The 24,998-nt window shown below is 63.1% G+C and overlaps 1 protein-coding gene across 1 annotated transcript in view; it reads left to right on the top strand.

Annotated features, from left to right (window-relative positions):
- Positions 1 to 24,998, top strand: part of KNDC1 (kinase non-catalytic C-lobe domain containing 1) — a 40,858-nt gene that overhangs the window by 5,872 nt on the left and 9,988 nt on the right. The window contains exons 4-22 of the mRNA XM_055118887.1: positions 3,806 to 3,946; positions 4,163 to 4,280; positions 5,961 to 6,553; positions 9,431 to 9,545; positions 9,621 to 9,692; positions 9,769 to 9,830; positions 13,571 to 13,729; positions 15,352 to 15,429; positions 15,740 to 15,833; positions 16,123 to 16,270; positions 16,775 to 17,388; positions 17,561 to 17,705; positions 18,821 to 18,924; positions 19,327 to 19,703; positions 22,477 to 22,570; positions 22,637 to 22,734; positions 22,838 to 23,058; positions 24,366 to 24,479; positions 24,629 to 24,773. Coding sequence (XP_054974862.1) covers positions 3,806 to 3,946; positions 4,163 to 4,280; positions 5,961 to 6,553; positions 9,431 to 9,545; positions 9,621 to 9,692; positions 9,769 to 9,830; positions 13,571 to 13,729; positions 15,352 to 15,429; positions 15,740 to 15,833; positions 16,123 to 16,270; positions 16,775 to 17,388; positions 17,561 to 17,705; positions 18,821 to 18,924; positions 19,327 to 19,703; positions 22,477 to 22,570; positions 22,637 to 22,734; positions 22,838 to 23,058; positions 24,366 to 24,479; positions 24,629 to 24,773 — 3,492 coding nt within the window. The remainder of the gene's footprint in view (positions 1 to 3,805; positions 3,947 to 4,162; positions 4,281 to 5,960; positions 6,554 to 9,430; positions 9,546 to 9,620; positions 9,693 to 9,768; positions 9,831 to 13,570; positions 13,730 to 15,351; positions 15,430 to 15,739; positions 15,834 to 16,122; positions 16,271 to 16,774; positions 17,389 to 17,560; positions 17,706 to 18,820; positions 18,925 to 19,326; positions 19,704 to 22,476; positions 22,571 to 22,636; positions 22,735 to 22,837; positions 23,059 to 24,365; positions 24,480 to 24,628; positions 24,774 to 24,998) is intronic.

Here is a 24,998-nt window from a genome sequence, read left to right as displayed (position 1 = left end):
GGTGTGACCCGAAAACAAAAAAAGAAAAAAAATGTGATTCTTCTAGCTTCGTCCTTTCTCAGGATGGGCTTGCTATCTGGGGTCTTTCAGGGTTCAGTATGAATCATTTTATTTTTGGTTTTTTTTGGGGCACATATCTGGCAATTTCCAGGGGTTACTACTGACTCTGCACTCAGGAATTATTCCTGGCGGTGCTCCAGAGACCATGAGATGCCGGGGCTCGAACCCAGGTCAGCAGCATGTGGGGCGAGCTCCGCCCACACTGTGCTATGCTCCAGCCCCTCAGTGGGAATCTTCTAACTTTCTCATAGTTCTGTGAGGGATGCAGAGGAAATTAGACAGTGAACATTTTAGCAGCATTGATTCCCTGGTCCCTGGACATGGGATACCTTACATTTATTCTTTCTTCATTTCTTTTGTCCAAGTATTATATCAGTGAGGACAGATCTTTCATTTTCCTGGTTAAATGTTTTCCTAATTGTGTTTAATAAAACAATTCTATTTGAGTGGAGTTGTTTTCTTTATTCCTTTTTAAATATTTTATTGTTAGTATATAGAAATATCACTAATTTCTGAATGCAAATTTTAAATCCTAAACCCTTACTCAATTCTTTTATGAATTCTGAGTATCTGTTAACATTTTTAAGATTTTTTTATGTAAGATTATATCATCTGTAATTGAAAGCTCTCTCTCTCTCTCTCTCTCTCTCTCTGATTTGAATTCCTTTTATTTTTTATTCATGTTCTGGTAGAATTTCCAAAACTTTATGGAACAGGACTGTTGAAACTTGGGTCCTTTCCTGGGTCCCAGTGTCAGAGAAGAGCTTAGAGATTTCCACCACTGGCCGTGATATTGATTGTGGGCTTGCCACAAATGCCTTTATTATGATGAGATGCTTCCCTTTGGATTTTGAATTTTTTCAAGTGCTTCTTCTATCTCTCCTGGGGTGGTGACGTTCTCTTCCCGCCTCATTGCTACAACCTCACTGTCGTGCAGGGCAGCGACGTGCCCTGGGGCCCTCGTGGTCTCAGCGTTCGATCTTTTCCATGTGCTGTTGAATTCGGTTTGCTAATATTTTGCTGGAAGCTTTCATATCTATGTTCATCAATGATATAGGCAAGTCATTTTCTTATTGTATGCTTATCTGACACTGATGTTAGGGTATAATGCTGGTATCATTTTTAAAAGTTGGTGGTGGCATCTCTCTATTTCAATATTCAGGATTGTGACAAGGGTCGGTATTGGTGCTCCTCTAAATATTTAGAGACGTCACTGGAGAAAGTCATCTGGCCATGAGCTTTTCTCCGTTAGGAGGTTTCAGATAACTGACTTAGTATCTTTCACTTATTATTGGTATACTCAGATTTTCTATTTCCTCACAATTTGGTCTTGGTAGGCCATATATCTTTAGGTACATTATATATCTGTTCTGGGTTCTCTGATCTTTTGTTGTATAATCCTACATCACAGCCTTGTGACTGAGTCTGTCTGTTAGGAAGTCTCCTCTTTTTTGTGTGTGTGTGGTTTTGTTTATTTGACTCTTTTCTTAGTTTAACTAGCGGTTTGTCAGTTTTTGTGCATCTTTTCAAGAATCAGTTCTTAGTTTCATTAATCTTTGTTTTTTTGTATCCATTTCATTCAGTTCAGCTCTGAGCTTTGTGGACTTCCTTCTGCTAATTTTAGGCTTAGCTTTTTCTTCTTTTTCTAGTTTCTTCAGGGATACTGTTAGACAGTTTGCTTGAGATCTTTTTCTTTGAATTGATATTTTTGATATTCATCGCTAGAAACTACCCTTTTTGAACAGCCTTTGCCACATCCCATCCATTTTGGAAGTTTTATTAACTTCAGGGTATTTTTATCTCCCCTTTGATTTCTTTTTGTTTGTTTTTGGTCCACACCCAGAGGTGCTCAGGGCTTACTCTTGGCCCTTCGCTCAGGGATCACTCCTGGTGGGCTCAGGGGATTGTATGTGGAGCCAGGGATCAAATTGGCCACATGCAAGGAAAATACCCTCCCCGTCGTACTGTTTTGGTCCCCGATTTCTTCTTCGACGCACCAGTTGTCGAGGAGAATCTTGCTTCATTTCCAACATTTGTGTACTTTTCATTGTTAACGCCTATTACTGATTTCTGGGTTCATGCAGCGGGTGGCCAGAAAAGGTACTGGGGATGGTCTCAGACCTTAAGTCTGCCAAGTCGGAACATAAGGGCCGCCCTGGAGAGCAGGCCTCGGGCAGCGAGTGCTCTGTGCCCCTCACCCCTGCGCCTGGCGGACTCGGTGCTTCTGTTGCTTTGGCACCATGTGCGGGAGGACCTAGGCTGCTCCTGGTGTGTGGTGACAGGGGACAGCGCATCTCCCAGCCCCGCTCCTCTCAACCGTTGTGTCTTTAGAGAAGCTTTCTCCCTCCCCACTGTGCGCTCCTTCCAGAACTCCTCCCCTGGGAGACATGTACTTTACATTATGTGCCACGAGCCACAGGGCCGTGTGAGGACGTGTGTGGCCTGACACGCAGACCAGGGGCTGCCTCTCCTTGCCAGCTCACCCATGGAGAGGTTGGCAGGGCCTGTGACCGGGCAGTGACCCGAGGCCGTGTTTGTAGCCACCGAGGCTCCCCCTGACTCGGGGCAGAAGTGCGCTGAGTTCAAGACACAAGACCCCCCGCCCTGCTAACACAGATCCCAGGAGTCTGGGCCGGGCGGGTCACTCAGGCCCAGCACTGAGGCTGTGCTGGGATGTAGCACAAAGGGATCGTGAGGTCAGCCGGGGCGGCCCTTCCCAGGCCAGGCTGAGGCTTCAGCCCCCACCCCACATGACACACTCACGTGTTCACGGACAGACAGGGTGGGCCGAGTCCAGAGCAGGTGAAGCACCCTCCCTGTGTTCCATCAGTTTCTGAAGGTTCCGCCTCAAACGCTTCGTCCTCCAGAGGACCATGCAGACGGGGTGGGGAGTGCGGTGGGGTGGGGGCTGCATGGGTGAGCAGGTGAGGGGGAGGCAGGGGTGGCACTAGCCCAGAGCCTGGACAGTAATAAGCAGAGGATAGTGATAACCTAGACAGTAGCAAGGCATATTGCTACTCTGCCACGCTGCCACACTGCCACACTGCCACACTACCACGCTGCCACACTGCCACACTACCACACTGCCACACTGCCACACTACCACACTGCCACACTGCCACACCGCCATACTGCCACACTGCCACACCGCCACACTGCCACACTGCCACGCTGCCACGCTGCCACACTGCCACACTGCCACACCGCCACACTGCCACACTGCCACACTGCCACACTGCCACGCTGCCACACTGCCACACCGCCACGCTGCCACACTGCCACACTGCCACGCTGCCACACCGCCACGCTGCCACACTGTCACGCTGCCACGCTGCCACACCCCACGCTGCCACACTGCCACACAGCCGCACTGCCACACTGCCGCACTGCCACGCTACCACACTGCCACGCTACCGCACTGCCACACTGCCACACTGCCACACTACCACACTGCCATGCTGCCACACTGCCACACTGCCACGCTGCCACGCTGCCGTGCTGCCACGCTGCCATGCTGCCACACTGCCACGCTGCCATGCAGCCACACTGCCACGCTGCCACACTGCCACACCGCCATACTGCCACACTGCCACACCGCCATACTGCCACACTGCCACACCACCATTCTGCCACACTGCCACACCACCACGCAGCCGTACACGTGCTGGCCCTGGCACTGCAGTTCTGGGCCAGGGGAGCAGAGGCCGCAGGGAGTGTTGCAGCCCTAAGGAGGCTCTCCTCACAGGCCCACGTCTACTCCCTGGGTGCCACCCTGAAGGCCGCCCTGGAGTACGTGGCGGAACCAGCGCCCCAGCTGAGCCAGGACTTGGAGGCGCTCCTGGGCCGGATGCAAGCGGAGGACCCCGCGGACCGGCCCGACCTCCAGGTAACCGGAGCAGGGCCCCGGCGCAACCCCAGCTCAGGGCCTGCCACAGCCCTGGCCTCAAGCCCACACCCCCCGGGGTCAGTGACAAAGAGGCCCCCGGAGTGCTCGGTAGCCTGGTTCTCTGCAGCCCAGGACGGGTGCTGGGCCAGGCCCCCCGCCCAGAGTGTGGTGTGGTGACTGTGTGGCGCTTCTGCTACGGCGTTGTCCCTCCCGCAGAGCATCATGGCCCTGTGCGAGGAGAAGCTGCAGCCCACGTCCTCCTGCCGCCTGTGCCGCAGCCTCTCGGCCGCCGGGAGGAGGGTGCTCTCCCTCGAGTCCTTCGGAGCACTTCCAGGTGAGTAGGCATGCATGGCACGAGGCAGAACTGTGATCTCCCACATGTGCTTCTTGCTCACATGCAAGTGCAAGCACATGTACATGTGTGTACCTCACATGCACAGGCCTCAAGCACATGAAGATATACACCTGCACGTGTGCATGCTCCCACAGGCACACAGTCTCTCACACATGCCATGTGTGAGGCGTTCACAAGGAAGACACATGCTCACACCATGTGCTCACAGACCAGATACAGCCTTTCGCTCACAACTACACCCCTCAGAAATCACACGGGCCTTCACTCCCCTACACACATGCTCAGTGGTATGAGCATACGCACACTCACATCCAGTCATCACCCACTTGGACACACAAGTGCACACACTTAGTCACCACACAGCACACTCAGCCACAGGTACACACTCAATCACCACACAGCACACACACTTAATCACAGGTACACACTCAGTCACCACATAGCACACAGTCACCACACAGCATACACACTCCGTCACAGGCACACACTCAGTCACCACACAGCACACACACTCCAGAGTCCCCCACACTTGGCCACGGGCACTCGCCCGCATGGCTTGCCCCTCACACTCACACAACACACACTCACTCTCAGCTCGGAGCTCAGATCCCAGGGGAGGGGGTGGGCTCAGGGCAGCTTGGGTCGGAGTCCTTTGGGGCAGGCGTAGCGCAGGCGCGTTGGCCAGCACAGCCCGCCCTGCAGGCCAGGCCCGTGTCTGTGCTGGGCAGGGCACCCGGCCTCTCCGGATGAGCAGGGCCCTGGCAGCCTCAGCTCGAGTTCTGAACGAGCCCGCATGGCTGACCACAGGCACCTAGGCCAGCAGCAGCACTGCCACAAAGACTATGTTTGTACATGTGTGCAGTCACACGTGGGACACGCTTGGGAATGTGAGTGCATTGTGTGCTTGCATCTGCACATCGTGCTCGTGTAAAGGGGTCTCCTTATGTATCTGTGCATACATGATCACGTGTTTAAGCAGATTGTGTATATGTGTATTCACATATGAATAAGCACTGTGCATCTGTGAGCACACATGAGGTGGTGCTTATAAGCATTGTGTTCATGGATCTGTGCACGTGTGCCTGCACTGCGATTGTACTGCATGTGCCTGAGTTTGTGTGTGCATTGTGTGTGCAGGTGTATATAGGTATGCGTGCACACGTGTGCATGGCTTTATGCATGTACATGTATACCCACCTAAGTGTGCATACACTTATGAGTCCTGTATGCTTGTGTATGCATGGGTGTGCACATGAACATGTGTGTTAATGGCCATGTGTGGGAGCACCTATGTTTGCATGGGTGTGTGTGAATATGCACATGTGTGCATCTGTGTATGCGTTGTGGTCAGCTGTGTGCGTATACGTGTGTGCATGCATGTTGTGCACACAGGTGTGTGTGCATGGCTAGTGGCATGTCCATTCACGTGTGTGCAGCAGAAACTCTGGGTTCCCTTGAGGAACCTCCTTGGGAGCGGCTGGCCTGGAGGGGAGACCGAGGGTCACTTACTGACCAGCCTGATTATCCGCCAGTGTCCTCACTGGTCCCGAGGAGAGGCTGAGGCAAGGGCAACCAGGGTGCGGTCCTGGCTCTGGGCTGCGGCCGTGGGGGTGCTGCCTCCTGGACCGGGAGTCACTGACCGGCTCTGCTTCTGCCCAGACGCCGGCGAGAGCCCCTGGAGGGGCAGAGTCGTGCCTAAGACTGTGGCACCCACGGACCTGCCAGCCCCGGAGGAGCCCCCCCAGGACCCCGAGCAGACTGGCCCAGGCCCAGGGCATGCCGGGACCCCGCCCCCCCGGCCTCTGCTGCCAGCCCCCGTGAGGAACGGGGAGAGCTTCAGCCTGGACCGTCTGGCCAACCTCTTCCTGGACGCCCAGGCTGACCCCAGCTTCCGAGAGAGGAGCCACCTGAGGAAAGTGGGAACCTCCCCCCGGCTCTTGCCCGAGGGGCCCGAGGCTGGTGCCCCCGGCCCACCACTGGCCAGCGCCCAGGACCCTCCTGTGCATCCCCAGGGGGCCTCTGAGCAGGGGGCCAGTGGCCTGTCAGGCTCTCGGGCTCAGAGTCCACCGGGGCCGGAGCAGGAGCCCCAGGGACATCAGGGAGGGGCAGAGGGGCCTGGCCGGCGCCCCACAGAGGGAAGCCCCCCTCCTTGTTCCCAGGCCCCTCCAGGTGCAGGCCCAGCCGCAGGGCTGCTCCACGCTGAGGGGGCTGCAGACGGAGCAGGGGTGCCAGGAAGTGCTGCTCACAAGCAGGTGAGTGACCGTGTCCTCAGAGGAGGGGCAGCCCCTGTGCTGAGTGCCCGGAGCCCCGTGTCCTCGGGGCCAGAGCCCTGCGGGTGTGGCTGCGGCATGCCCTCCTCCCGGCGGTGCTCCTGCAGGGGTGGGCCCAGCGCCTCATGCACACAAGCCCCCTCCCGCCCCAGCCCTGACCGGTCGCCTCATCCTGTGGGACCCAGCCTGGCGCCTTCCCTGACCTCCCACACCGATGGCCCCGAGTCTTCACAGAGCTGCCCATGGCACCCCTCCCAGTCCTGCCCCCTCAGGCCCTCTCGGGCCTCCAGAGGACTTCACATGGGAGATGGACGCCGCCAGCCTGCTGCACGGACACGGGCAGCCCCAGCATGAGCAGCCCGGCCCCCCTACAGCTGCTAGGGCACGCACCCCTGCAGAGCCACCTGGCAGTCACCTGTAGAGGGCATCTGGCAGGGTCGCCTGGAAGGGTCACCTGGCCCCGAGCAAGCCTGCTCTCCCCTGGCTCCTGGCAAGTTGCTCCTCCAAGTCAACACAGCTGGGACCTGGGCAAGCGAAGGATGAGGTGACCCAGGAGTCCGGTTCCAGCCAGAACGTTTGTCTCTTGACCTGAGCGTGGAAACATGGTGCTTTTGAGCAGGAGCCGCCTTCAGGCCCGTGCTGACACAATGCTGTAGGCACATGGCTCCAGCTGACACTGTCCACAGGCTCCGCCCCTCCGTGGCCCCAGCTGACACTGTCCCCACGGCTCTACCCCTCCGTGGCCCCAGCTGACACTGTCCCCACAGGCTCTGCCCCTCCATGGCTCCAGCTGACACTGTCCCCACAGGCTCTGCCCCTCCGTGGCTCCAGCTGACACTGTCCCCACAGGCTCTGCCCCTCCGTGGCCCCAGCTGACACTGTCCACAGGCTCTGCCCCTCCGTGGCTCAGCTGACAGTGTCCCCACGGCTCTGCCCCTCCGTGGCTCCAGCTGACACTGTCCCCACAGGCTCTGCCCCTCCGTGGCCCCAGCTGACACTGTCCACAGGCTCTGCCCCTCCGTGGCTCAGCTGACAGTGTCCCCACGGCTCTGCCCCTCCGTGGCTCCAGCTGACACTGTCCACAGGCTCTGCCCCTCCGTGGTCCCAGCTGACACTGTCCACAGGCTCCGCCCCTCCGTGGCTCAGCTGACACTGTCCCCACAGGCTCTGCCCCTCCATGGCCCCAGCTGACAGTGTCCCCACGGCTCTGCCCCTCCGTGGCTCCAGCTGACACTGTCCCCACAGCTCTGCCCCTCCGTGGCTCCAGCTGATACTGTCCACAGGCTCCGCCCCTCCATGGCCCCAGCTGACACTGTCCCGACAGCTCTGCCCCTCCGTGGCCCCAGCTGACACTGTCCCCGTGGCTCTGCCCCTCCGTGGCTCAGCTGACAGTGTCCCCACGGCTCTGCCCCTCCGTGGCTCCAGCTGACACTGTCCCCGTGGCTCTGCCCCTCCGTGGCTCAGCTGACACTGTCCCCACAGCTCTGCCCCTCCATGGCCCCAGCTGACACTGTCCCCACGGCTCTGCCCCTCCGTGGCCCCAGCTGACACTGTCCCCACAGCTCTGCCCCTCCATGGCCCCAGCTGACACTGTCCCCACGGCTCTGCCCCTCCGTGGCTCAGCTGACACTGTCCCCACGGCTCTGCCCCTCCGTGGCTCCAGCTGACACTGTCCCCACAGCTCTGCCCCTCCATGGCCCCAGCTGACACTGTCCCCACGGCTCTGCCCCTCCGTGGCTCAGCTGACACTGTCCCCACGGCTCTGCCCCTCCGTGGCCCCAGCTGACACTGTCCCCACGGCTCTGCCCCTCCATGGCTCCAGCTGACGCTGTCCCGACAGGCTCTGCCCCTCCGTGGCCCCAGCTGACACTGTCCCCACGGCTCTGCTTCACCACTGCAGGGAAGTCTCTGTCCTGGACTCTGGCACTCAGCCTGTCATCCCGGTGCGTGGCCTGAGGCTGGAGCAGAGCAGCTTCCTCAGCAGCTGTCTCCCTGACCCAGGGGCCCCCTCTGGCCGGGGACCTCACCTGTCAGGAGTGGGACCCTCGGCAGGTCACGCTGTTTGACCTGCTCGTGCTTCCGTCCCCGGGAAGCTCGGGGACGGTGCCCACCATGGCTGGGCACAGCAGCTCCGGACACACCTGGTCTCTGGCGCCTGTCCCCGCACTGTCCCCAGGTGACGGAGGCTCCGGTGCAGGCCTCTGTTGGGGGCCGCACAGGGCTGGGGGCAAAGGCCCAGAATGTGGATCTGCCACGTGGGGCCGTGGCTGACTCTTGCTTTGATGCGGAAGCGCAGGGCTGGGCCCCCCCGCCCCACGGCCCCCCGTGATGGCTCAGAGAATGAAACAAAATGGCCGGTGGCCCCGTCGCTCGGCTGGCAGCTGTCCCACCCTCCCCTCCAGAGCGTCCTCTTGCCCACAGCCCCCTGCCCCGAGCGACACGGTCTGCTCCCCTCTGGCCCTGGGGGGCCACTGTCAGGCCCTCTGACCCCGAGTCAGGCCACCGTCACCAGACCAGCGGCCCCACGGCACGCCGTTCCCCGTGAGCGCCACACGCCAGTCCACTGGGACGCCGAGCTGCCTGCTCCCCACCATACTGTCACCTCCTCCCTCGGACTCGCACCACGGCCCCCCGCCCCACCCTGCTGAGCGCCGACGTGGGCTGGACCACGCTCCTCTGGCCTCTTGCCCTCCTCCCAGCTGGCTCCTCCTCGTGGGCCTTGCCCCGGGCCGGGCCTTGAACCCTGATTCACTGGCCGAGTCGCTCGTCCGGTCTCCGGGGCGGCGCCCTCTGGGCTCGGGGGTCTTCTCGCAGGGGGAGGCTCCCTGGGAGCTGCCCGCTGCCCTCTCCTCTCCCCAGGGAGTGTCCCTGCGCTTCGTCCTGTCCTCCCTGGGCCGGCCCTTCCGGGAGCACGAGCTGTGGGCCCTGTCCCACGCCTGCCTCAGCGCCCTGCGGACCCTCCGCCAGCACCCAGGTGCCTGCGCCCGCCCTGGCCCTGCCCCCCTCCCGCCCCTGCAGCCCGGCGGCTGGCGCTGACCCTCTCTTGCAGCTCGCCTCTGCCTGGACTCGGTGCTGCTCGCTGAGGACGGGGCTGTGCTGCTCGGGCCGGGCCCTGACAATGGTACGCGCCACTCGCTCGGGCCGGAGCAGTGTCCTCCCGGCCCACGGAGCTCACGCAGGACTGGACTCTCTCCTAGGTGCTCACGACACCTTCTTCCTGGCGCCTGAGGTGACAGAACAGAGGCTGGTGACCGAGAAGGTAACAGCACTTTCCCTCCCAGAGTCCTGCCCCCCCCGCTCCCCCTCCCCTCGGCCCTCCCCTCCCCCACCCTGCCCTCCACTCAGCCTGATGGGTGGGCAGGGGATACGTGTGACCCCTGAGGCAGGATCAGGCCCTTCTCTGGGCACACAGGCGTATGGAAGGTTCCGGGGAATGCAGGTAGAGTTTCTGGAAGGTTCATGTCAAAGGACTATCCTTCGAGGTTCCTTTGCAGGCCAAAGAGAGCACAGGTGTCACGACACTCCCTTGCCCCAGCCAACCCCAGTTCCATCCCCGGAACCACATACGGTCCCCAGGGCCACGCCAGGAGTGATCCCTGAGCACAGAGCCAGGACGAGGTGTGGCCCCCGAACCAAACACTAAAAAGTAAAAATGATGAAAACTGGGAGAGTGGAAGGCAAGCCCAGGAGGCGGGGGAGGCTCTGCCTGGCACTGGGCAGCTCCAGCTCCGCACGAGAGGAAACGCAGGCAGGAGAACCACAGGGCACGCGCCCGTCTGCCGAGCTCAAGATCTTACCCCAACCCCAGAACTCAGGCACTGGGGAAGGCAACAGAACGCAGGGAAAAGCACCCAGGGGCCAGAGAGAGCCGACAGTGGGCGGGGTGCTTGCCTGGCCTGTGGCCAGTCTGGGTTTGATCCCCCGCACCCCTGGGGTTCCCCCAAGCCAGGCACAAGTGACCCCTGAGCGCAGTCAGGAGGCACCGGATGGCCCAGAACCAAAAAGGAAGGAGAAGAGAAAGAAAGTATCCAAAATCAATTCCGTTTCTTTCCCTGGTAGTGGGTAAGTGGCCACAGTTTAAATGTTTACCGCCCCAGGGGAAGGACGTGGGTCTGCCTGCAGGGGCAGGTCTGCGCGCCGGAACCCCTGCACGCTCCTGCTGCGCCCACCCGGGTCAGAGGCAGGAGGGAAAGGTCCGCAGACGCTTCTACACCAGGGAAGATGGGCCTGGAACTTCCGCAGAAATTAGAACTGGGGGGCGGGGAGATGGGACGGCTGGAGGAATGCCAGGAAATCCCGGCACCCCGTAAGAGACCCCAGCGGGAGTGATCCCTGAGCACAGAGCCAGAGTCGGCCCTGAGCACTGCTGAGTGTAGCCCAGAGAGCAAACAAAAGGGCAGGGACGCAGAGCCACGGGAGTGCCAAGGCTCGGGGCGGAAAGTGGGTTCCCAGGTCAGAGAGCCCCCGGCACTGGTCAGCAGAGGGGCGGTCTGGGAGCAGAGCCTGGCGCACTGGCCTCCCCGGCAGCCTGCCACAGCTCGGCGTGGAGCCCAGCCGCCACCCGCCGGGGGAGAAGGCAGCTGGCGGCACCCCGGGCGGGGGGGCCTGTGTGAGATCAGGGCACGGTGAGGCCCCGAGGGCCCAGGCACTGCCACAAGCCCTGGAAGGAGCACCAGCTCCCGAGACAGACGAGCCCGACCCTCCCCGCCGTCCCCAGCAGCTGTGCAGCAGTGGGCCCAGAGGGCCACCAAGGAGGGGGTCTCAGAGGAGGGAAGGGCCGAGGCCCCCTAGAAGCCCCAGGCAGAAGCGGGAGCTCACACCTGCCGCTCCTGCTCGCAGCTTCCCACGTGGACTGCAGTGTGCTGAGGGCGGATGGGGCTCGGCCACAGGGAGGGAGCAGCCCCTGCCGTGTCAGCAGGGGACACGGGACGGCCAGTGCTCTCCCTCCTCAGGGCCCCAGAGAGGAGAGAACACGGGGGGGGGGGCATGGGAGGCACTCCTGTCACTCTCCCCTGGGCACTCCTGTCACACTCCTGTCACTCTCCCCTGGGCACTCCTGTCACACTCCCGTGGGCACTCCTGTCACTCTCCCCTGGGCACTTCTGTCACTCTCCCCTGGGCACTCCTGTCACACTCCCATGGGCACTCCTGTCACTCTCCCGTGGGCACTCCTGTCACTCTCCCCTGGGCACTCCTGTCACACTCCCGTGGGCACTCCTGTCACTCTCCCGTGGGCACTCCTGTCACTCTCCCCTGGGCACTCCTGTCACTCTCCCGTGGGCACTCCTGTCACACTCCCCTGGGCACTCCTGTCACACTCCCGTGGGCACTCCTGTCACACTCCCGTGGGCACTCCTGTCACACTCCCACGGGCACTCCTGTCACACTCCCACGGGCACTCCTGTCACACTCCCGTGGGCACTCCTGTCACTCTCCTGTCACAATCCCGTGGGCACTCCTGTCACTCTCCCACGGGCACTCCTGTCACACTCCCACGGGCACTCCTGTCACTCTCCCCTGGGCACTCCTGTCACTCTCCCCTGGGCACTCCTGTCACTCTCCCGTGGGCACTCCTGTCACTGTCCCGTGGGCACTCCTGTCACTCTCCTGTCACACTCCCGTGGGTACTCCTGTCACACTCCCGTGGGCACCCCTGTCACTCTCCCCTGGGCACTCCTGTCACACTCCCGTGGGCACTCCTGTCACTCTCCTTTCACACTCCCGTGGGTACTCCTGTCACTCTCCCGAGGGCACTCCTGTCACACTCCCCTGGGCACTCCTGTCACTCTCCCCAGGGCACTCTTGTCACTCTCCCCTGGGCACTCCTGTCACACTCCTGTGGGCACTCCTGTCACTCTCCCGTGGGCACTCCTGTCACTCTCCCGTGGGCACTCCTGTCACTCTCCCCTGGGCACTCCTGTCACACTCCCGTGGGCACTCTTGTCGCACTCCCACGGGCACTCCTGTCACACTCCCGTGGGCACTCCTGTCACTCTCCCGTGGGCACTCCTGTCACTCTCCCCTGGGCACTCCTGTCACTCTCCCGTGGGCACTCCTGTCACTCTCCCACGGGCACTCCTGTCACTCTCCCACGGGCACTCCTGTCACACTCCCGTGGGCACTCCTGTCACTCTCCCCTGGGCACTTCTGTCACTCTCCCGTGGGCACTCCTATCACTCTCCCGTGGGCACTCCTGTCACTCTCCCGTGGGCACTCCTGTCACACTCCTGTGGGCACTCCTGTCACACTCCCACGGGCACTCCTGTCACACTCCCGTGGGCACTCCTGTCACTCTCCTGTCACACTCCCGTGGGCACTCCTGTCACTCTCCCGTGGACTCTCCCTTGGGCACCCCTGTTACAATCCCTTTGACACTCCCTTCGGCACTCCTGTTAACACCCCAGGGACAATCCCATGGGCACCCCCATGGCACCCATATGGTCATGTCTGCTCAGCCTGGGCAGCCAGACAAGAACCAGTGGACACCCAGAGGCGCCCATCATCCCTGTGTCCAGCACGAGCCCGTGCACGCCACCCTGTGCACCCAGGAGCTTTTTGGAGAGACAGGGAACGCGCTGGGGGTGCTGGGGAGCTGTGCTCCTGGGCCACACTCTGCCCCGTGGCTGGACGCCTCAGTGGCCAGTGACAGCACTATCCTGTGGGAGTCCAGAAGCAGCTCTGCAGGGATTGAACCTGAGGCCGGGCGCGCAGCTCTCTGCAAGTGTGTTCCCCGGCTGGTGTCAAACACTGTGTGGGGCTGGAGAAGGACAGCAGAAGGGCTGCCCTGCACGCGGCCAGCACAGCTCAATTCCCAGCACCATGTGTGGACCCCCGAGCACCAAGGGGTGAGCCCTGAGCACAGCAGGTGTGGCCCAGACCAGAAGTTAAGCACTGTGTGGCCCAGGAAGTCCAACCGGAGTGATGGGGACTGTCCTGTTGTCTCTGGGGCCCCGGGCCGAGGCAAGCCCAGCGGCATGGTGGCCTCTCTCCTCCACACAGGCCTCGGTGTACTGCGTGGCTGCGGTGCTCTGGGCAGCAGCCAAGTTCAGCGTGCCCCGCGACCACAAGCTGGCCCTGCCGTGCCGGCTCAAGGCTCTTCTCCTGGACATGGCGAGACGCAGCGCCCAGGAGCGGCTGTCCGCAGCCGAGGCCGTCCAGGTAACCAGCTGCAGGGGAGGCCCTGCAGGGGGACCAGGAAGCACCACCCGCCTCCTGCCCGCTGTCCCCAGCTGGTCTCCAAGCCCAGGGGTACAGCTGAGCAGTGGGCTGGGTTCTGGCCCCTGGGGGGGCTGGACAAGTGAGGGTGTTGGGTCTGGCACGAGGACGGCCTTGAACTCAGACCCCGGGTGTGAGACCACCTGCCCAGCCACTGTCCCAGGGGCCGGGGAAGACCGAGCGGGGTTTGCTGTGAGGACAGCTGTGCATCTCCGGTGCCCTTCTGCACAGCAGGACGTGCTCTCTCCTCCGAGGAACCTCGCAGGCCCCCGAGCCCCTCCCGGTGTCAGGGTGAGGGTTTGGGGGGCAGCCCCAAGGGCAGATGGTCCAGGGCCCAGCAGGTCCAGGTGGGGTCCCCCTGCCTTCTCGTGTGACCTCCCCACGTAGCTAAACAAGGGTGTCTCCTCTCCCCCAAAGCACAACTAGAGGGCTAGAGCGATAGTACGGCAGGGAGGGCCTTTGCCTTGCATGCGGCTGACCCGGGTTCGATCCCCGGCATCCCATAGGATCCCCCAAACACCTCCAGAGGTAATTCCTGAGTGCTGAGCCAGGAGTAGCCCCTGAGCATTGCCGGGTGGACCCAAAGAGAGGGAAGAAAGAGCCACTAGCCTTGCTGCAGACAGGTTCACGTAGTGGGGCTCGGAGACGGAGCTCGGCCTGCTGGGCCCAGCCTGACGCGCCCTCGGGGTCCCTGACAGAAGGGAGCCCCACACTCCGGGCAAGGAGGCGACCCCCCCCACTCCCATTTCCTCTTGTCTGGTTTTAGGTCACGACTTCTAGAGTTCTTTCAGTGTGTGTGTGCATGGGCACTATCACGGTGTGTGAACAAGGGTGAGTGTGGCGGTGTGTGCTCTAGTGCAGGAGTAACCGTGCACGTGACCTGTGTGTGACTACACACGTGACCTTGTGTGACCGCACACGTGACCTGTGTGTGACTACACACGTGACCTTGTGAGTGTGACCGACACATGACCCGTGTGTGACCACACACGTGACCTGCGTGTGACCACACATGTGACCTGTGTGACCATGCAGGTGACCTGTGTGTGACTACACACGTGACCTTGTGTGACTGCACATGTGATCTTGTGTGACTACACACGTGACCTGTGTGTGACCACACACGTGACCTGTGTGAGTGTGAAGGTATCTGCACATAAGTTTGGGGTGACAGTGGCTGCCACCGTGACTGCACACAGGTGTGAGTGTGATGGCCCCGTGTGCCTGTGTGTGGCCGTGTCTGCCTGTGGGTCGGTGCTCACAGGGCTGCTGACTCGGTGCTGGCTCCATTCGGGGCTCTTGGTGGATTTTCTCTCGCTTGTTGCAGTGTGGGTGACAAGTTTCTGGTTCCTGTGGATTATGAGGGATGAGCAAACAGATTAAACGTGTCTGCTGTGCCCCTGAGCTCGAGCCTCGGCAGGGCCTGTGGGCCAGGGGGCAGTGGCAGGGTGTGGCCTGTCTGTCCTCTGTCACTGTGAGATGCTGGCAGGACGCTGGAAGCATCCCAGGGCGCGGGGTCCTCGCCAGCAGCAGGGAGCGTGCGGACCAGCTTGCCCTCCTTGCAGATCTGCGGGGCCTACCTGCTGCAGCGCGGCCTGGACGGCAGGGACATCCTGGCCCGCTTGCAGGCCTCTGCCTGTAAGGTGAGGTGGGGGCGGCGGGGGGGCAAAGAGGGGGCGGCCGCAAGAGGCTGGAGGGGCCCGGGACCTGCCCCACTGCCCACAGTCGCAGCCCCTCACCCAGCCGGGCTGGGCATGCCGGGGAGAGGGCAGCAGCCGGCCAGAGAGAGCCACATCGGGGCACGGGTCCCAGCCAGCTTGAGGGAGGTTGGGCTCTGGGGACCACCCTCTGCTCCCACCTCCCTTTGTGGGGAGGCAAAGTGTCCTGAGGGCCCCCAGCTGCGGTGGCCTCTCCCTCACCCCCACCCCCTGACTGGGGTCCGTCCTGCCCCAGGCCGACCAGAAGGAAGAGACCATCAGGCTCCAGAACACCCTCTCAGTGGCTGACCCGAGCCCTTGCACGGCACCGGCATCTCACCCTGGCTCTGGTGGGCCCCACCACCCCTCCTGGGCCCCCCTCCCCAGGCCCCGCCCGTGGATTCCAGGCCCCACGTGGTTGCTGACTCAGCAGCTCCAGATTCACCCCCATCCCAGCTTGCAACCTCTGCCCACCCTTATCCCACCAGGTGCCATCGGGGACCCCCTTCTCCTTCCCCACCCCCACCCAGACCCATCAGGCCACCCCCCACTCTCCTCCCTGATGAACGGGAATGTGGGAGGGGATACAGCACCCCACTGGAGAAGTCGCTGAGTCCCAGCCCACCCCACCCCTTCCAGGCTTCACTCAGCTCATGGGGGACACTGGGCTTGTCCCCAGGCAGGGCCCTGTGCCCAGCCCAGGGGCCTCAGAGCTGCCAGTGGAGTTCACCTCGGCTGCCACACACTTCAAGCCCATTATGCTCCTTGCAGATACAGGCATGCCCAGGTGAGTGCTCCCCTCCCAGCACAGGGGTGCCCAGGGGAGTGCTCCCCTCCCAGCACGGAGGTGCCCAGGGGAGTGCTCCCCTCCCAGCACAGGGGTGCCCAGATGGGTGCTCCCCTCCCAGCACAGGGGTGCCCAGGTGAGTGCTCCCCTCCCAGCACAGGGGTGCCCAGGTGAGTGCTCCCCTCCCAGCACAGGGGTGCCCAGGGGAGTGCTCCCCTCCCAGCACGGAGGTGCCCAGGGGAGTGCTCCCCTCCCAGCACAGGGGTGCCCAGATGGGTGCTCCCCTCCCAGCACAGGGGTGCCCAGGTGAGTGCTCCCCTCCCAGCACAGGGGTGCCCAGGTGAGTGCTCCCCTCCCAGCACAGGGGTGCCCAGGTGAGTGCTCCCCTCCCAGCACAGGGGTGCCCAGATGGGTGCCCCCCTCCCAGCACAGGGGTTCCTGGGGAGTGCTCCCCTCCCCTCAGTGGGGTCTCTGCCCCACTCTGGAACTGTACTCTCCCTGCAGGGACAAGCCAGCCCAAAGTCCAAAGAAGAGAGGCTTCCTGGACAGGGAGGACGAAGGGCAGCAGAGTCCTGTGGCCCATGGGGTGGTCGCCAGCCCAAGGACCCCTGAGCAGCCAGCACTGGACCCAGGACCAGAATCGCACCAAGAGCCAGAGCCGAGGGAACTGGCCCAGGGGTGCCCCCCAGTGCCTTGCCCAGCACCGGCCCTGGAGGAGGCAGCCTCACCAGTGGTGTCTGGCTCTCCTGAACCCAGCCCACCCCCAAATGCACTCCTGCATCAAGGGCCAGAGGAGCAGGAGCCCCCTGGACCCTCACCTGAAGACCTGAGTCTCGGCTCTTGCCAGCTGGTGGCCAAGATGCCCAGAAACAGGATCACTGAGCACCCCAGCCAGGAGCACCAGGACACCCTCAGGGCTGCAGCGAGCCCTGACAGCCCCAGGGGCACCCGTGTCAAGGAGCACAGTGAGCAGGCCCCAGAGTGCAAGTTCTGTCTGTCCAGTGTGGACGCCCCAACAGGGCCAGCCTGCCCGGCGCTGCAGGAGGCCATGCGTCTCATCCAGGACGAGTTTGCCTTTGATGGCTACCTGGACAACGGGCTGGAGGCTCTGATCATGGGTACGCACCCCTGGGATGGGGCCCACACACCTGGCAGGCCCGGGAAAAGGGCACTCAGGCCACCACCCCAAGGACCACTCCACCCTGAACGCCCGAGACCAGGGGCAGAGCTGGGCCCCTCACCTCTCCTGGGTACCAACACCAATCACATACCGGTCCTGCTGTGCCCCAGGGGAGTACATCCAGGGCCTGAAGGACCTCACGTACCCCACCTTCTGCGGGGCCGTCTCCGAGAAGTTCTGTGACCTGTACTGGGGGGACAAGCTGCTACGTGGCCTCTTCTCAGTGGTGAATGGACCACAGCCGGCTTCCCTAGGGTGAGTGCCCCCATCCCAACAGCTCGGCTCCCAGAGAAGGAAGAGGAACAGGTCAGAGGAAGCATGGGACCCAGGCTTGGGGTACTAGGGACTGAGTGACAGGATCCTACAGGTCTGAGCTGGGTGATGCACCCCTCCATGTGGACCAAGTGACTGCAGAGCTCCACACCCAGTGCTCTCAGGATCAAGGCGGAGTCACCACTGACCCAGAAGGGGCTCCCTGCCCACCACACAGCAGCTCAGGGATCCTGGACAGCCACCTACACAGCACCATCTGGGCGCCAAGGAGCTAGGGGTCAGCAGCCAGGCTAGGGCCCCAGGCCAGGAGATCCAGTCCACGCTCTGTGGTTCACTCAGGACCAAACCTGGGGCTCCCACAAGGCTACATCAAGGAGCCCAGGGCTGAGAAGACCAGGAGAAAGAGGCAAAGCCCCAAGAAGGGTGCACATATTGGGAGGGAAAGGGGATGCAGTGCCCACCACGGACAGCAGGGGGAGCTGCAGTGCTCCTTGGACTGTAGGGGGAGCTGCAGTGCTCCTTGGACTGTAGGGGGAACTGCAGTGTCCACTGCAGACAGCAGGGGGAGCTGCAGTGCTCCTTGGACTGTAGGGGGAGCCACACTGCCCACCACGGACAGCAGGGGGAGCTGCAGTGCTCCTTGGACTGTAGGGGGAGCCACACTGCCCACCACGGACAGCAGGGGGAGCTGCAGTAGCCTCTCTGACTATAAGGGGGGCTGCAGTGCCCACCACGGACAGCAGGGGGATTGCAGTGCTCCTTGGACTGTAGGGGGAGCTGCAGTGTCCACTGCGGACAGCAGGGGGAGCTGTGGTGATCATTGGACTGTAGGGGAGCTGCAGTGTCCACTGCGGACAGCAGGGGGAGCTGCAGTGCTCCTTGGACTGTAGGGATAGCCACACTGCCCACCGCGGACAGCAGGGGGAGCTGCAGTAGCCTCTCTGACTATAAGGGGAGCTGCAATGCCCACCGCGGACAGTAGGGGGCGCTGTAGTAGCCCCTCGGACTGTAGGGGAGCTGCAGTGCCCGCCGCGGACAGCAGGGGGCGCCGGAGTGCCCCTTGGAAAGCGAGTTGGAGCGCCCCCTTCTGACGGCAGGGCTGCAGAGCAGGCTCCATCCCAGCCCCGGGACAAGGACAGCAGCTGCGTGCATCTGCTCCGAGGCTCCCCGAGCCACAGACTCGGCCCCCTGCACAGAGCAGGTGAGGGTGCACGCGAGGGGGCTGGGCGGACCCTGAATGCGGAGACGCACTGTCCCTGAGCGTGGGGTGTCCTGGCGCTGCCGGGGCACCTCGTCCCGAGCTACGTATGCAGCCCCAGGTACCAACCCCGGCACAGAGTGGCCCAGAGCCAGACCAGTCTGTGAACTAATAAGCCCCGAGGCCAATCCCGCAGCCTCTGTCGTGCCAGCCCGAGGCCGTGACCCCTCATGAACAGACGGGGGGGGTGGCGGGGCACACACAGGGCTGGCGGTGCAGCCAGCCCCTCCCCCGGCACACAGGGCCTCACCCTTCCCAGCTGCCCCACTGGCCACACTGGCCCTCGAGCGGGCCCTGGCGTGGGGTCCGCAGCCCCCTGCAACCCTCCCCGTGGCCCGTGTCCAGGGAAGGAGAGCCATGCTGCCGGCCCCCGGGCCTCCTGTGCCCCCGGGTCCCTGGCCCATGCCGACTCGGATGAGCCGTCCCAGGGGAACCTCGAGGTGGGGTTCCGGCCTCAGAGATCGGTGAAGGCTGGGCGGGAGCCGCCGCCCGTGGTGGGAGACGAGTCGTCGCAGAGCTGGACCAGCCCAGCAGTGGACACACAAGCAGAGGCCGTCTCTGGGCCCGAAGTAGGCGGCTCGACGGAGTCCCGGAGCTGCTGCCCGGGCTGGCGCAGTGCCTTCTACGAGGCCGACTGCTTTGGAGCCGACGTGTCCAGCTATGCGGAGAAGCTGTCCCGGCAGAGGGCCAGCGGGTCCCCCGACACCAGTGCCCACAACCCGGTGAGTGCTCTGCTATGCGTGCCAGGACCTGTGGGCAGCAGCTCGGGCCAACCAGGAGAGAGGCCAAGAGCGCCCTGCTCTCCTGGTGCCCCAGCCTGGGCACACCCCTGCATCCCTCCCAGAGGCTGGTCATCTGGACACTTCTGAGTCACAGTGGAAGAGCTCAGCTCATCCTGGCCACTGGTCAGGTCAGACTTGCCTGTGGGGGCAAGTGTAGCCCCTCAGCCATCGGCTCACCCACTCCCAGCCTTGAGGCCAGAGAGCATTCGGGGCCCTGCATGGCCTTTCTGCGGGCAGTGAGCTCTGTCCAGGGGGTCCCCAGACAGCCCGAGCTCTGCTGTCCACTGGCCACACAAGGAAGCTTGTGCTCCAACAAAGGGGTGTTTGAGAGGACACGGGGGACCGGCAGCACTAGGAGTACAGACACGTGTTGGAACGGGTCACGCGTGTGCACGCCAGTCAGGTGGAGCAGGAGAGTGGACCCAGCTCCAAGTTGACTGCCGTCCCCTCGAGAGCACATGATTTCCTGTCAGTGCCAGCCTCCCGGCCCTGAGACCCGAGCGGGGGCCTGTCCCAGGGTCCATGGTGGCAAGGGACAGTGTCTATACTGTCCATGCAGAAATGCAACAAGCCCGGGGCCAGCAGGTTCCTCTCCCTGAGAAACCCCACACCACCTGGTCGCGGGTGACATGATGTGGGACAAGCTGTCCGTCCCCGGCACCAGAGGCCACAGCCTGCCTGCGACTGCCCCCCACCCCGCACGATTCCGCAGCCCAGGTGCCGGTCAGTTCCCTCCCGTCTCCAGGCCACAGGGTCCCCACTTCACTCCACCTGCTGCAGCTGTCCAGCTCCCAGTGGGAAGGAGGGCCGGCCCCAGCGGGTCCTGAGATGGGGCCCGGGAGGCCTCAGGTGGAGGGACAGGTGGAGTAGGCCCCTTCCTGGGCATCCCCGGAAATCTTGTGCTGGGAGGGGCTGTGAGGCCCAGTTAGCAGGACCCCAAGGAGTCCAGCCCTTTCAGGGTGCGGCAGGCACAGGCCCCAGCCCCCTGGAAGGAGGGGCAGTGTCCGTCTGACCTCTGTCCTGGGAGCTCCTACCCCATCCCCAGCGCCTCGGACCTCACAGGAACAGGGGTGCGTGGGGACCCTCTGGGCCCTGCTGTGCCGGCACCCGGCTGGGGGCCTCCCAGGGTGCAGAGCCCAGTGCAGGCAGAGAGCGAGCACAGCGGCCCAGGGCAGCTGTGACTGGTGGTGTCCAGGGCACCGAGCACTGGTCTGTGCTGAGTGGCGCTGAGGCCCTGGAGGCAGCACAGAGGCTCTGACGTGACCCCGTCGAGGCGTCAGCAGCCCCACTGCGGACAGGAAAGGCTGTTCCTGGTTCCCGCCAGGAGCCGGGGCTGGGGGCTGCCTGGCAAACACAGTCACAAGTCAGAGTCGCTGGTGGCCTGCGCCCTAGCTCTCCAGCCTCAGCAGCCGGGTGTGTGTGCGTCCCCACAGTGCACACGGCCACGAGCACCAGCGCCAGCACGGCCTCGGCTGACCCAGACCTCAGCCCAGAGCTCCAGCACGGAGCTGAAGGGGCACCGCAGCCTGCACGGGCCACCCCAGCCAGGCCGTGGGCAGCCCAGGGCAGAGGACATCAAAAAGGGAAGACGTGAGCCCAGAGCTCCTGCAGGGCTGGGAAAGAAAGACATGACTCAGGCCTTCAGGCACCGGAAGTCACGGAGGCTGGGCTGGGGCCCCTGAACCGCAATGACGGTTGCGTTTCCCCACGGTGAGAGCTGGAGAGCAGCAGCTCTGGGTGGTTCCACAGAACGGGGGAACCCACACAAAAGCCCCCAGAACTCCGAACGCGTCAGAAGAGCCCTGCGGGGAAAGGGGGCTAGAGAGACAGCAGGCGGGGAAGCGGGGTTAGCAGCCCTGAGCACTGCCAGCCACGACCCCTGAGCACCCCTGGGTGAGGCCCAGCAACCTCAGGTGGTGGTCAGGGTGGAAGCATGGACATCACAGGCGGGAGGCCCGTTTCCATCCCAGGCACGTTCCAGGGAAACAGCGCACAAGACACGCACCGAGATCAGCACCTCTCAGGTCGCAGGGGCCAAATGCAGAAAGAGAAGGAGCTCAGGGACCGGCAGGCCCGCCCTAAGCGTGGCCGCAAGACAGCAGGCCCGGCCCTTGGGCGTGGTCGCGGGAGGCCCCGCCCCTGGGCGTGGTCACAGGAGGCCTGCCCCTGGGCGTGGTCACAGGAGGCCCGTCCTTGGGCGTGGTCGCAGGAGGGCCCGCCCCTGGCCTGCTGCGGGAACACGGAGGTCCTGGTGCAGGCGCCTCGGCACAGGCTGTGTTAGCCCCCAGCAGACTCAGGACACCGGCCAGCATGCCAGATGCCGAGCACTGCACCCACTGCCTCCTCAGGGGTCGTGGGGATCCTGCGGACTGCAGCCCCAGGCATTGCTGAGGACTTGGGGCACAGGCGCTGGGGGTTCCTCAGAAGCAAGAACCACGCCCTGTCCCCCTCCTGAGGGCCCCGCCACGAGGACCGAGGTGTACTGGGTGCCAACCCCCAGCTACCAAGGAGGGAGGGAGACCCATTGTCTGTTCCCCGTGGACTGCTGCCGCCGTGTCTGTCCCTGTTTCTGGCCTCCACGTGCCTGCGTCCCCTGTGCTGTGCCCCCCGTGTGCCCTGCGTTCAGCCCCCTGTGCCCCATGCTCCCCACATACCACTGCTGGTGCCCGTGTGTGGTGCAGTGGACGCCTGACGCACCCGGTTCTTTCCCCAGGAGGTGGAGCAGCAGCTCCTGATGGAGCAGAGAAACTTCCGCAAGACCCTCCGGTTCTATCAGAAGCTGCTGCAGAAGGAGAAGCGAGGCAGAGGTAGGCAGGGCGGGGGGCGTGGCCGGGCCGCGCGCCCTCCCCAGCTCAGCACCCACCCCCACCCAGGCTCCGAGGTGAAGACCATGCTCGCCAAGCTCAAGGGGCAGCTGGAGGACATGAGGTCCAGGGTGCACTTCCTCAGGCTGGTCCAGAGGTACCTGCAGGCAAGTGGACAGTGGCCACCCCCACCCCAGGTCAGGCTTGGCCTGGGAGCCCCGCCCTGGCTCCCCCAGGCCCCCTGCCGGCCCTGACCCGCTGCCCCCCCAGGTGATGCACGCGGAGCGCTGGGGCCTGGAGCCATGCACGCTGCCCATGGTCGTCTCCATCGCCTCGGCCCCCTGTGACTCGCTGGACTTCAGCCCCCTGGATGAGTCCTCGTCCCTCATCTTCTACAACGTCACCAAGCACCCGCGCAGCGGCCGGCCACGCCAGGCCCGCGCCCTGCAGGCAGGGACGCCGCTGGGCCTCATGGCCTTCCTCTACTCCAGGTGCCCAGCGCCCCTTGCCCGAGCCTTGGCGAGCCCAAGGAAACCCAGAACCCAGCAGTGGGGCAGGGGCGGGGCGCCCCCTCCTGGCCGCAGGGACTCCCTGCACCTCCAGCTGTCTCTGGGCTCTGCTGGGCTCCGAGACCCAGGCCACATGCCATGTCTGGATGCAGCCACGGGGGTCACTGGCCACTGGTGAAAGGGGTGCACGCTTACCCACAGCAGGCTCCCTGCACCCCGCCTTTCCTCCAGGGAGCTTGGGGCAGCCCTCAGGGCCCAGGAAGGAGCAACCCCAGGGCTCCCCCCCTCCAGGGGCTGCTCCAGAGCTGGGGGGTCTCCAGATGCCCCGGCCTCGGCCACCTCCTGCTCGGCCGGGTTGTGCCCCACTCCCTCCCAGACAGGTGTGTGCATGTGTGATGGGCGTGTGTTGTCATGCACAGGTGTGCTGTGAGTCCCAGGCACAGTGTGTGACAGGAGGCGTGTGTGGCGTGTAGGGGCAGCTTATAACATGTGGTGCGTGTGTGGAGCCTAATGAAAATCCTGCACTATGTATTGTTTTCCCCTTTGTGTCATATCTGTTGTAGGTCATGTATGGTGTGTGATGTATGACACGTTACATGGCATGTGTAGTTGCAATACGCTTTGTGTGGTGTTTAATGTGTGGCATGTATGTGTGGCTTATGTAGTGCAGTGTGTACTATGTTGTGTGGGTGTGGCAGTATGGCGTGTGATACAGCCTGTGTGCATAACATATATATCTTTATATTTATAGTGCATGTCACATGGTATGTGCATGTAGGTGGCGTGCAGTATCATGCAGTATGAATGTGGGGTGTGTATCTGTGTAATGTGTGTGATGCGTGTATGTGAGGCATGGCATGTGCATTGTATGGTGTGCTTGTGTACAACTGTGTATGTGTGTACATGTGCATTTGTGTGCCTATGTGTGCATTGTGTGAGCAGGTCCGGTTAACCGGGCCACCACGTGCCCTCATGCCTCGTCACAGTGTCTTCACCCTGGAACCCTGCCCAGAGTTTCGGGGGACACCTGACCTCAGGACCACCAACACACAGGCCTTCCCCTCTCTGCCACACTCCGATGTGGTGTCACTGGGGAGTCCTGAGGACCCCTGACTTTCGGGTGATTGGCAGGACTGAAACAGAACCTGGGGTGGGACAAGCTTTCCCAACACCGAGTGGGGTCGTGGCATGCGTGGAAGCTTCCAGAACCGTGCACGAGAGCCCCCACATAGGGGACCCGCCAGGCTCCCCCAGGCAGCGCCCTGAGCCTCGCCCCGCCTGTACCGCAGCGACGCCTTCCTGGAGGGCTACGTGCAGCAGTTCCTCTACACCTTCCGCTACTTCTGCTCGCCGCAGGACTTTCTGCAGTTCCTGCTGGAGCGCATCAGCAGCACCCTCTCGGGGTACGCCCAGGGCCGGCCCGCTGGGCCAGAACCAGCGGGGAGGCGGGGCCGCGGGCGGGAGGGGGGACGGCTGGCCTCGCCCCCAACTGCCGACACACGCTCGCGGGAGCTCACGAGGCCTCTCAGGGAGCCCCCACGCCTGCCTCCAGGGCCCTCCAGGACCCCGCCTCCACCTTCGCCAAGATCTACAGGCGCAGCGTCTGCCTGCTGCACGCCTGGGTGGAGGACTGCTACGCCGTGGACTTCGCCAGGAACGCGGAGCTGCGGGGGCGGCTGCAGGACTTCGTCTCCAAGGTCCGGCTGGGGGGCGCGGCGGGCGGGGCTCCGTGGTGTGGGCGGGGCCCGCGTGGGGGGCGGGGCTGGCGGGGGCGGGGCCGGGCCCAGGGAGGGGAGAAGACCCACGGGGCAGGTCCAAGGGCAGGGGCGGGGCTAGTGACTGGACGGGGCAGCGGCGCAGGTTCTGTGGAAGCGGGACCAGGCCGACTGGACAAGCCACCCTACCAGCTGGGCACAGCGACC

This window comes from Sorex araneus, chromosome 11 (genome assembly GCF_027595985.1).
Source record: "Sorex araneus isolate mSorAra2 chromosome 11, mSorAra2.pri, whole genome shotgun sequence".
Classification (NCBI taxonomy): domain Eukaryota; kingdom Metazoa; phylum Chordata; class Mammalia; order Eulipotyphla; family Soricidae; genus Sorex; species Sorex araneus.
The sequence above is the reverse complement of the archived record's forward strand: the minus strand, read 5'-3'. Positions and strand labels throughout refer to the sequence as shown.